At 46.1% G+C, this 11,230-nt stretch overlaps 1 protein-coding gene across 25 annotated transcripts in view; it reads right to left on the bottom strand.

The window, feature by feature from the left end:
• Nucleotides 1-6,939: 6,939 nt before the first annotated feature.
• The window catches only part of RAPGEF1 (Rap guanine nucleotide exchange factor 1), a 139,383-nt gene continuing 135,092 nt past the window's right edge, over nucleotides 6,940-11,230 (bottom strand). For all 25 annotated transcript variants that reach the window (XM_072748305.1, XM_072748299.1, XM_072748308.1 and 22 more), the window contains one exon: nucleotides 6,940-11,089. In XM_072748305.1, coding sequence (XP_072604406.1) covers nucleotides 10,939-11,089 — 151 coding nt within the window. In that variant the 3' untranslated portion in view covers nucleotides 6,940-10,938. The remainder of the gene's footprint in view (nucleotides 11,090-11,230) is intronic.

The raw sequence follows: 11,230 nt of genomic DNA, 5'->3' as shown, positions 1-11,230 counted from the left end.
AGACACTGTGCTTTCAAAATCCCAGCCCCTGTGGGTCTTTTTTTTTTTTAAGAAGATTTTATATCTTTATTTTTATTTATTTCACAGAGAGAGAGAGAGAGAGTGTGAGCATGGTGGGAAGAAGAGCAGAGGGGGAGGGGGGAAAAATCTTAAGCAGACTCTGCTCTGAGCACCGAGCCTGATGTGGGGCTTGATCCCAGCATCCTGAGGTTATGACCTGAGCCGAAACTAAGAGTTGGATGCTCAACTGATTGAGCCACCAGATGCCCTGCTGTGGGCCTTTTTCTGTTTGTGCTGCTTGTCTTCTTGCTTTCCTGGTTATTTTTTATCATATATGAAAAACTAAAAAAATAATTTGAAGCCTAGGATGATGTTAATCTCCTCTGGTGAGGCTTTGTATTTGCTTCTGGCAGGTGCCTGGGGTGCCAGCAGTGCACTTTCAGGGACTGAGATGATTTGAAGTGAGCTCAGTCCCCATGAAGGCCAGTATACTCATAGTCTCCTTTATACCTGGAGGGTGCTTCTTTGGGTTCTCAATTCAAGGCATGGTGAGTTCTGGACTCTCTTATATTTTTAAATTAATTTATTATTATTTTTAAAAGATTTTATTTACTCAGAGAGAGAGAAAGAGGCAGAGACAGAGGCAGCAGGAGAAGCCAGATATGGGACTCGATTCCCGGATCACGACCTGAGCTGAAGGCAGATGCTCAACTGCCTAGCCATCCAGGCGTCCCTTATTTTATCTTTTTTTTTTAAAGGTTTTATTTATTTATTTAGAGCACAAGCAGAGGGAAAGGGAGAAGCAGGCTCCCCACTGAGCAGGGAGTCTGACATGGGGCTCAATCCCAGGACCCTGGGACAAAGGCAGACACTTCACTGATCGAGCCTCCCAGGTGCCCCTAAATTCCCGGTCAGATGTGCTACAGAGCTTCTCAGCTACCTCTTCTGGAATTGGCAGGTGCCTTTACTATGTAGCTCCAAATGTCAGGCTTACCTCTCTGGGTTTGTCTCCTCCTGAATCCAGGCCCAATAATTCATTTATCTGCTGGCTTTCTAATGAATTGAGGCAGTGATTAAAACTATTTTGTACAGCTTTCCTAGCAGGAGGGCTGGTCTGAATTACCAAGTCTGCCGCTGCCAGAAGTAGAAATTCTTACACATTTTTAGAATAAACTTGTTAAGGACCATATGACATCTTTCGGAATTTCTCTGGAATACTTTTTTTTTTTAAAGATTTTATTTATTCATGAGAGAGAGAGAGAGAGAGAGAGAGAGAGAGAGAGGCAGAGACACAGGCAGAGGGAGAAACAGGCTCCTCAGAAGGAGCCCGATGTGGGACTCCATTCCAGCATCCTGGGATCATGCCCTGGGCCAAAGGCAGATGCTCAACTGCTGAGCCACCCAGGTGTCCCCTCTGGAACACTTTCAAATGTATATTTGAAACTGGGGAATAACTGACACCTTTAAGAAAGCTTATCTTCCTACCCACAAAAGATGTGTATCTCTCAACTTATTAAAGTCTTTTAAAATAAAAACTTACCATTTTTAATTTATATACTGAGGTATAACATACAGCACCATATTTCAGGTGTACAGATAAGGATTAAATATTTGTATATCCTGCAAAAATGATCTCCATATTAAGTCTTGTGAACATCTGTCACTATATGTAGTTACAAGCTTTTTTTCTTGTGATGATGACTTTTAAGACCTACCCTGTTCGCAACTTTCAAATATGTGATACAGTGTTGATTATGGTCACCATGCTGTACATTATATCCCCATGACTTATAATCAGAGGTTCTGCACCTTTTGACCCTCTGATTCACCCATTTTGCCTGCCTGCCATTCCCTGCCTCTGGCAACCACCAGAACATGCAGTGTATGTTTGAACTAGTGCCTTTGTCATCTTTGGATAAATATCCATAAGAGGAATCACTGGCTCATATGATACTTCTACTTTTCATATTTTTTTTTGTTTTTTTTAAAGATTTTATTTATTTATTCATGAGAATACATAGAGATGAGAGAAAGAGGCAGAGACACAGGCAGAGGGAGAAGCAGGCTTCATACAGGGAGCCCGACGTGGGACTCGATCCTGGGTCTCTAGGATCAGGCCCCGGGTTGAAGGTGGCGCTCAAACCGCTGAGCCACCAGGGCTGCCCCTACTTTTCATATTTTTGGGAACCTCCATACTGTTTTCCACAGTGGTTGCACTGGTTTACATTCCCAGCTGAGCACAAGGATTCCTTTTTCTCACATCCTCACACTCGTTATTTCTTCTTTTTCATGCTAGCCATCCTAACAGGTGTGTGTGTGTGTGTTTTAAGATTTTTAAAATTTATTTATTCATGAGAGACACAGATAGAGAGGCAGAGACAGAGGGAGAAGCAGGCTCCATGTAGGGAGCCCGATGCGGGACTCGATCCCAGGTCTTCAGGATCACACCCTGAGCCAAAGACGCTCAACCATTGAGCCACCCAGGCATCCCACCTAACAGGTGTTTTGATTTGCATTTCCCTGGTGATGAGTGATGTTGAGCATCTTCTCATGCACCTGTTGGCCATTTGTGAGTTTTTAGAAAAATGTCTATTCAGCTCCTCTGCCCATTTTTTTCCCCATCAGATTGTTTTTTGCTATGAAGTTGTAGAGTGCTTTATGTAGTTTGGATAATAGCCCTTATCACATATGATTTGCAAATATTTTCTCTCGTTCAGTATGTTGGCTCTTCATTTTGTTGATGGTTTATTTTGCTGTGTAGGCTTTTGAGTTTGACGTATGTAATCTCATTTGTTTTTACTTTTGTTGCTTTTGCTTTTGGTGTTAAATCCAAAAATTCATAGTCAAGACTGATGTCAAGGAGCTTTCTGCCTATGTTTTCCTCTAGAAGTGTTATGGTTTCAGGTCTTTAATTCGTCTTTAATCCATTTTGAGTGAATTTTTGTGTATGGTGTAAGAAAGTGGCCTAGTGTAAACTTTTTAAAAAGTAATCTCCACACCCAGTGTAGAGCCCAACATGGGGCTTGAACTCTTGACCTTGAGATCAAGACCTGAGTGGAGATCAATAGTCCAATGTTTAGCTGACTGAGCCACCCAAGTACCCTGGTCCGGTTTCATTCTTTTGCATGTGGCTCTTCAGTTTTCCCAACACTATTAATTAAAGAGACTCTGATTTCTCCACTGTCTGATATTGGCTCCTCCGCTATAAATTAATTGACCATATATACGTGGGATTATTCTGGGTTCTCTGTTTCATTGATCTATGTGTTTTTTTTAAATTGCAATCTCTTTGTGATATAGTGTGAAGTCAGGGAGTGTGATGCTTTGTTCTTTCTCAAGATTGCTTTGGCTATACAGGGTCTTTTGTGGTTCCATACAGACTGCACTGAGTCTGTGCATTGCTTTGGGTAGTATGGAGATTTTAACAGTGTTCTTCCCACTGACAAGCATAGGGTAGCTTTTCATTTATTTGTGTCTTCAATTTCTTTCTTTTTTTTAATTTTTTTTAATTTTTTATTTATTTATGATAGTCACAGAGAGAGAGAGAGGCAGAGACACAGGCAGAGGGAGAAGCAGGCTCCATGCACCGGGAGCCTGATGTGGGATTCGATCCCGGGTCTCCAGGATCGCGCCCTGGGCCAAAGGCAGGCGTTAAACCGCTGCGCCACCCAGGGATCCCCTGTGTCTTCAATTTCTTTTATTAATGTCTTCTCATTTTCAGAGTACAGGTCTTTCACCTTGGTTAAATTTAATTTTAGGTATTTTCTTTTGATGCAACTGTAAATGTGTTATTTTCTTAATGTCTCTTTCTGATAATTATTAGTGGACAGATATGCAACAGATTTTGTGTATTGATTTTGTATCCTGCAACTTCAGTCAGTTCATTCATTAGTTCTAAGTTTTTTTGGCAGAACTTTTAGGGTTTTCTAGTTATTATATCATGTCATCTGCAAATAATGACCCTTTAATTTCTTCCTTTTCAATGTGGATGTCTTCTATTTTTGTTGTTGTTGTTGCCTGACTGCTGTGGCTAGGACTTCCAGAATTATGTTGAATTAAAGTGATGGGAGTGGGCATCCTCAATTTGTTCTTGTTCTTGGGGGAAAAGCTTTTCAGAAGTGAGTATGATGCTAGCTGTGGGCTTGGCATCTATCGTGGCCCTCCTTATGTTGAAGTGTGTTTCCTCTATACCCATTTTGTTGGTTGGGTTTTTATCCTAAATGGATATTGACTTTTGTCAATACTTTTTCTGCACCTATTAAGATGATCCTTTGATTTTTTTCCCCTTCATTTTGTTAATGTAGTGAGTGTATCATATTGGGTTTTCTGTGTGTAAGTTTGAACCCTCCCTGGAATCCCATTCCACTCAGGTCCTGGTGTGTGGTCCTTTTAAATCTTTTTTTTTTTTAATTTTTTTTTATTTATTTATGATAGTCACAGAGAGAGAGAGAGGCAGAGACACAGGCAGAGGGAGAAGCAGGCTCCATGCACTGGGAGCCCGATGCGGGATTCGATCCCGGGTCTCCAGGATCGCGCCCTGGGCCAAAGGCAGGCGCTAAACCTCTGCGCCACCCAGGGATCCCTGTGTGATCCTTTTAATGTACTGTTGAATTTGGTTTGCTGCCATTTTATTGAGGATGTTTGCATCTGTGTGAATCAGGGCCACTGACTGGCCTGTGATTTTTTTCTTGTGGCACCCTCACCTGGTTTTGGTATCTGGGTAATGCTGGCCTTGTAAAATGAGTGTGGAAGTGTTCCCTCTGCTTCTATTTTTGGGAAGCATTTGAGGAGGACTATTAGTTCTCTGACTGGTAGGACTCACCAGTGGAGCCGTCTGGTTCTGGACTTTTGTTTGTTGGAAGGTGTTTGGTGAACTGACTCCATCTCCTTACTAGTAGTTGGGTCTGTTCACTTTCTAGATCTTCGTGATTGTCTTGGTAGGTTGTATGTTTTTAGGAATTGATTGAGCTCTTCTAGGTTGTCAAATTGTTGGAATATAATTGTTGATAATAGTCTCTTTATGATCCTTTGTATTTGTGGTATCCATTGTAACATCAACTTTTTTTTCTTTTTAAATAAGCTCTAACACCCAACATGGGGCTTGAACTCATGACCCTGAAGAGTCCCATGCTCTATCAACTGAGCCAGTCAGGTGCCCCTTCCCTCCCCCTTTTTAGCTGTAACATTTTCTTTTTTTTTTTTTTTAAGAGATTTTATTTATTTATTCATGAGAGAGAGCGAGAGAGAGAGCGAGAGGCAGAGACACAGGCAGAGGGAGAAGCAGGCTCCATGCAGGGAGTCCGATGTGGGACTCGATCCTGGAACTCCGGGATCACGCCCTGGGCTGAAGGCAGGCGCTAAACTGCTGAGCCACCCAGGCGTTCCCCTGTAACATTTTTCATTTTTGATTGAGTATTCTCTCAGGGGATCTAACTAAAGGCTTGTCAGTTTTATCTTTTTAAAAGAACTAGCTCTAAAAAAAAAAGAAAAAAGAAAGAAAAGACTAGCTCTTAGTTTCATTGATCTTTTCTATTGTCTTTTCGTCTCTTTCTGATCTTTGGGATTTCCTTTCTTCTTCTAACTTAGGGCTTCATTTGCTCTTTTCCTAGTTCTTTGAGGTTAAATGCAAATTGTTTATTTTAGTTTTTTTCCTATCACTTTCCCTCTTTGAACTGCTTTTACTGCACCCCATATGTTTGGTACATTGTGTTTCCATTTTCATTTAAGGTATTTTCTGATTTCTCCCTTGACCCATTGGTTGTTCAGTAGCATGTTATTTACTCTCCACATACCATTCTGGCTGGAGAAGATGCTTGATATGATTTCAATATTCTTAAATCCATTAAGACTATTTTGTGGCTTAATATTTTATGTACCATGGAGAATGTTCCATATGTTTGAGAATGTGTATTCTGTTGCTTTTGGATGGAACATTCTGTTAAGTCCATCTAGTCTAATATGTCCTTTAAGTCTGATGGTTCCTGATTGATTTTCTGTTGGATTATGTATCCATTGATGTGAGTGATGTACTTAAATCCTGTATTCTTCTATTGCTGTTCTTGTCCCTTTTTAGGTCTATTAATATTTGCTGTGTATAAAGGTGTTCCTATGTTGGGTACAAAAGTATTTACTATTGCTATATCCTCTTTTTTGGAGGACAAAGGTCTCACTTAAGACTTGTGACGCTAGTGTGAGTCTTCAAGAATTGGTTTTTAATTGTTGACTATGTAGGAACATATTCAATTTTTTATCAGACTGTACAGCTAACTACCTTGGAAGATTCTTTTATTTTCTTTTTAAGAGAGCGCACAAGGGGGGAGGGAGGGAGAGAGGGAGGGAGGGAGAGAGAGAATCCCAAGCAGGCTCCATGCCCAGCACAGAGCCCAATGAGGGTCTCAGGCCTACAACCCCGAGATCATGATCTGAGCTGAAATCAAGAGCTGAATGCTTACCTGACTGAGCCACCCAGGAGCCCCTAAATTTTATTATTTTTTTTAAGTTGGCTCTATGCCCAACTTGAGGCTTGAACACATGACCCTGAGATGAAGAGTTGCATGCTCTACTGTGCCAGCCAGGCAGCCTGGTAAATTTTCTTGGTAATCTTGTTATTTTTCTTTTCCTGCAGCATTGGCTAGGATCTCCAGCACAATGAATCAAGTGATAGTAGGATCCTTAACTTGTTCTTGTTTTTAAAGGAAATGCTTTGAGTATTTTAACATTAAGTATAACATCTGCATAGGATTTTGTAAAGTAACTTTTATCAGATTAAGGAAGTTCTTAATTTCTATCTAAGAGTTTTAAACAAAAATTATGGGTGTTGCATTTCTAACAAAGACCTGACTACTGAGGTGATTTTATGGTGTTGTTCCTTTGTTAATATGGTACATTCAGGAGCAGCTAGGCCATGTGAAAATTTATAAACCGTCAAGTCTCAGTAGGTTAGTTAGCACAAGTTCATTTTTTATTCATGTCAAGTCTAGTATGGGGCAGTTGGGGTGGTCTCAGTCTGGTTTCTCTCCACTTGGAACTCTGCCACTTCAACATCTGGAATCTAAGTGTGTCACGGTGGGGAAAGAGTGAGCAGAAGGGTGGCACACATGCTGAGTTCCCAGCCCCAGTGACATGTATGTGGCCCCTCAGACCTCATGGACCTGCCTGCAGGGGGGGGCTGGGAAGCAGAGTCTCTCCTGTGCCCAGGAAGGAGAGGTGCACCAGATGGGGGTACCCGAATAAGGTGTCTAGTACATTCACCAGCTTACTGATAGTCCATCCTTGCATTTGAGGGTAAACCCAGCTTGGTTAGGGAGTACTGATTTTTATACACTGCTGGTTTGAGGTTGCTAAGATTATTTCAGAAGTTTTACACAAATATTTGCCTACAATTTTCCTTACTCTTATCTGGGTTTGATGTCAAGACTGTATTTCACTCCAGACGAGTCAAGAGGTGTTTCCTCTTCTGTTCTCAGGGGCAAGCATGTAAGACTAAAGCTACTTGTTTGGCATGAATTGCTGGTAAGCCTGTCTGGACTTGAAATGTCTATGAGTGGATTTCAAATCAGACTTAATTTCTTTAATGTCAAGTACCTCCTCTCGGTAGCATTTAGCATGGCTGGAATAGTTCACTGGTGGGGATTTTCAGTTAAGAGGGCTGAATGATGTAAACTGGCCTACAGAATGCTAAGGACCCAGGATCTCTGTGTGTGTGGCGTGCGTGTAAATGATGACACTGGCAGAAGCCTGCCTGACCCTGTACTAGGGATTAACTCACTGAGCCGCCTCAGACCTATGAGGTAGAAGCTGTTGTTATCTCTCCTAGCCCCTGGAACACCAGGACGCAGAGAGGGGGCCACTTACCTAAGGTCACTTTGCATATCAGCTGCAGAACCAGGACCAGAGCCCTTAGTAGCCTAGGGTGAAGGCCCTCCAGTATGTCCTGGCAAATGCAGGACCAGAATGACCCAAACCCTCCCCGACCAGGTTCCTAAATCATGTACCCCTAGTGAACAAAACAAATTGATGAATGAGTGATGGTTTAAATGAATGTGTAGGGTTTGCCTCTCACTCTGCTGGAGGGAATGGGGTGGGGGTCATCATACCCCAAGAAGACTGGCCCTGTACCACCCAATGGCTGAGATCTGAATGGGGTGGGGGGTGGGGGCGAGAGAAGAGTCATTCACAGGTCACCTGAGCATCCTGAGTTTTGGTGGGTTAAGTATGCAGATTCCTAGTCCCCTCTGAAGGTGGCAGTGGAACCCAGGCATTTAGCCAGGGTGGGTGGTAGCAGCCATGCCCTGTGGTTCTGGTTGGCAAGCTCAGTTCAGATGTCTGTACCTGGCCTGTGACTTTCCAGTCACCTGCAGGGAGCTGAGGGCCACACCAGGCTGGTTCTTGGTATAGGCAGCTAGTAGAGGACTCAGCAGCTGATGGCCCTACCTCTCAGACACTGGGCAACGGGCAGGATGGCAAAAGGAGATGACACACAGGCTGGGATTAAGTCCAACGGCTCATCATGAGTGGAGGAGCCATAGCCCGTATCAGACAGAGAAAAGATTGGAACCCATTGGGCTGTTTCCAAGCCTGTGCATGCTGCCTTGGGGTGGTATGGGGATGGAATCTTAGAGGTGTATCTTCAGACATGCTTTAGGGGCTTTGAAAAGTAGCTCTAGGTACCTCTGTGACCCCAAATGCCACCCTAGAAATGGATGCTACGGGGCAGTAGAGGATTAGCGCAGTAATCGACTTACGGAGCACAAGACTGAGGAGGGAAAATTCTAGACAGGCTGGTGGCCTCTGTCCACCCTTCCCAAACTCCCCCAACAGTAGCACTCGGGTGTGGGAACTGGGATACACGACCTGCACCCTAAGTGTGCCAGAGCCCCGCCTGTGAGGGGGGGCAGCTCCGATTGTCACTTGGACGCAGCTTTCATTGGTGTTTATTTTCCTTTCATATAAAAGTTACAGGTTTGAAATGTCTGCGGGAAGATGCCACTATCAGCCAGGTTAGTGGGAATATATATATATTACAATGTAACACGGGGGAGGTGTGGGGGAAAGGGAGGTGCTTCTGAAAAGTTGGGTTCGTTCTGACCTGGCATGTGCCTGCCCTTTCCCTGGCTCCAGCCCCATCTGCAGGGAATACCCTGTCCTGATCCCCAAGACAGATGGATCACAGCCACACTGCAGTGCTGGCACAGGGTTGGGCAATCCCAGAACCTGGACGGTGTCCTAAGGAGGCGGAGGATGGGAAGCCTGTCAGCTAATAAGTTAAACACATACGGCCCCTGTGGTTCTCACCCAGAGGCCACCCTGACACACCAGCCCCTTGTTCCCTTACCCCACCCCCCTCCCCGGCACTGCCTCCTTCCACCTGGCAGGGCTCCCAGAGGAGAGGGGAGGGCAAGTAAAGGCCCCTCTACTCCTACATCCACCTGCTTACAGGTGTGTGAGGCAGAAACTCCACTTTAGTATTGGCGCCCCAGCAGCCCCCACACACAAAGCAGCATCCAGCAGAACTGGGTCAGGTGCGAGGCAAGACAGGACAAGACGGCAGTGAGGGGACTCAAAGTGGGCACCAAGCCCACCCCAGCACTGCTGAAGAACCTCGACCACACGCTTTAAATAAGAAAGTGACACATTCGGCCTGCTGCAGCCAGATTGCTGCCGGAGGGGGCATCGCTGGCCCTTCACGGATCTTCTCCCCTCTATGTACAAGACTCCAAAATAAGAGTGAAGAAAGCCGCTCAAAACCTATGAAGGTCTCAGAGTGACATGGTTAAGAAGCTGGATCCTGGCATTTGTCCAGCAGTGAGCACTCAGTCACACAAACCAGGACCCATGGGACAGGGGGTGGGCAGCAGCCTGGAGGGGACTTCCAGGCAAACCTGCCTCTGACTGTCCACCTTAACAGCGAGCATGGTTTCCAGTGAAGAGGATGGAGAGAGCAAGCCTGCCCTGGGGTAGGAGCTGTGGCCCCCTCCATAGCCACGTCGACCCCAGCCCCCTTGGGGACATCCCATCCTCCCCTGGGCAGAGCCCACAGCACTGGTGGAGAGGTCTGAGGAGCAGTTCCTGGCTCCAGCGGGATGGAGCAAGGTAGGAGGGGAGCCCATGGGGCAGGGGGACAGAAGCTGGAGTTTAAGGCACACAGGAAGTGATGGAGGAGGGGCTGCTGGCCTTCCCCAGGACAGAAGTGCCCCCCCACTCTCCAACATAACTCACCCAGGAGCTCTTGGCCCCAGCTCATAAACCGAAGTCCTCCCTTGCTCCATCTTCTTCCCAGCTCCCCAGAGCGACAGGTGGTCAGGGAGACGAAGGGACAGGGAGAGGGCAGTTTGGAGCACCGGCTCCAGGGCTACTGAAAGGCTACCGGCTGAACCTTTCTGGCCCCAACCAAAGCTCACACCATCTTGCATTTTAAAAAGCAGGGCAGGGCAGGGAAAGCTAAAGGAGCCTCCCTGGGTCTTCCCTGCTTTCTGCCCACTCCACTGAAAGTCCCTTTCGTTCGAAGTCACCAGGAGTACAGCCCCCGCTGACCTTTTGAGGGTCTCCCACTCACTTGTCATTTCAACAGACCCAGGACCCTGGAACTTAAGAAGGGGTGAAGAGTCCCACCGTTCCATGGTCTGCTGACTGCCCTGTGCTGCTCCCAGGCAGAAGGTGGGAGAGGGGAATACAGAAGTGAAAGCAGAAACCAAAACCAAAACCAAACCACGGGTTCACAAATCAGGAACAAGACCTGCCTGCTGGCTCCGCTGCGGGCCTGGCGTCCGCTCCCACGCAGGAGGGAAGCAGGAAGCTGCTGGGGCTCCTGCCCAGCACAGTGGAGGGTGGGCTGGGCCCTGGGGCCGGCACCCGTGCAGCCCACCCGGGGACAGGTCCAAAGTCCCTCCCGGTCTCAGAGCCTCTCTTGAGCGTTCTCCTTGCTCGCGGCACCTGCTTCTAGGTCTTCTCCTCTCGGTCTGTTTTTCTCCTTGTTATGTTCCTAGGTTTGATTTTCAGAGAGAGTTCCCACAGAGCCTCCTCCGCCAGGTGGTCACTGAAGTCATTGAAGAAGTTTATGATGTCATCGTTTCTTCGGATATCATAGTGCCTGTGGGGGGGCCTCCAGTCAGGGCCAGCAGGGGCCAGAAGCCTCCCCGAGGGGCCACGTGCATCATCCCAGCTACCGGAGCAGGCCCTGGACAGTGGGGCTCCTCATAGGTGGAGGGCTTGCTGCAGCATTCTGGGCGCC

The sequence above is a fragment of the Vulpes vulpes genome, chromosome 2 (assembly GCF_048418805.1).
Source record: "Vulpes vulpes isolate BD-2025 chromosome 2, VulVul3, whole genome shotgun sequence".
NCBI classification, from domain to species: Eukaryota; Metazoa; Chordata; class Mammalia; order Carnivora; family Canidae; genus Vulpes; species Vulpes vulpes.
Note: the sequence above shows the minus strand (reverse complement) of the source record. Positions and strands in the feature narration are given on the sequence as shown.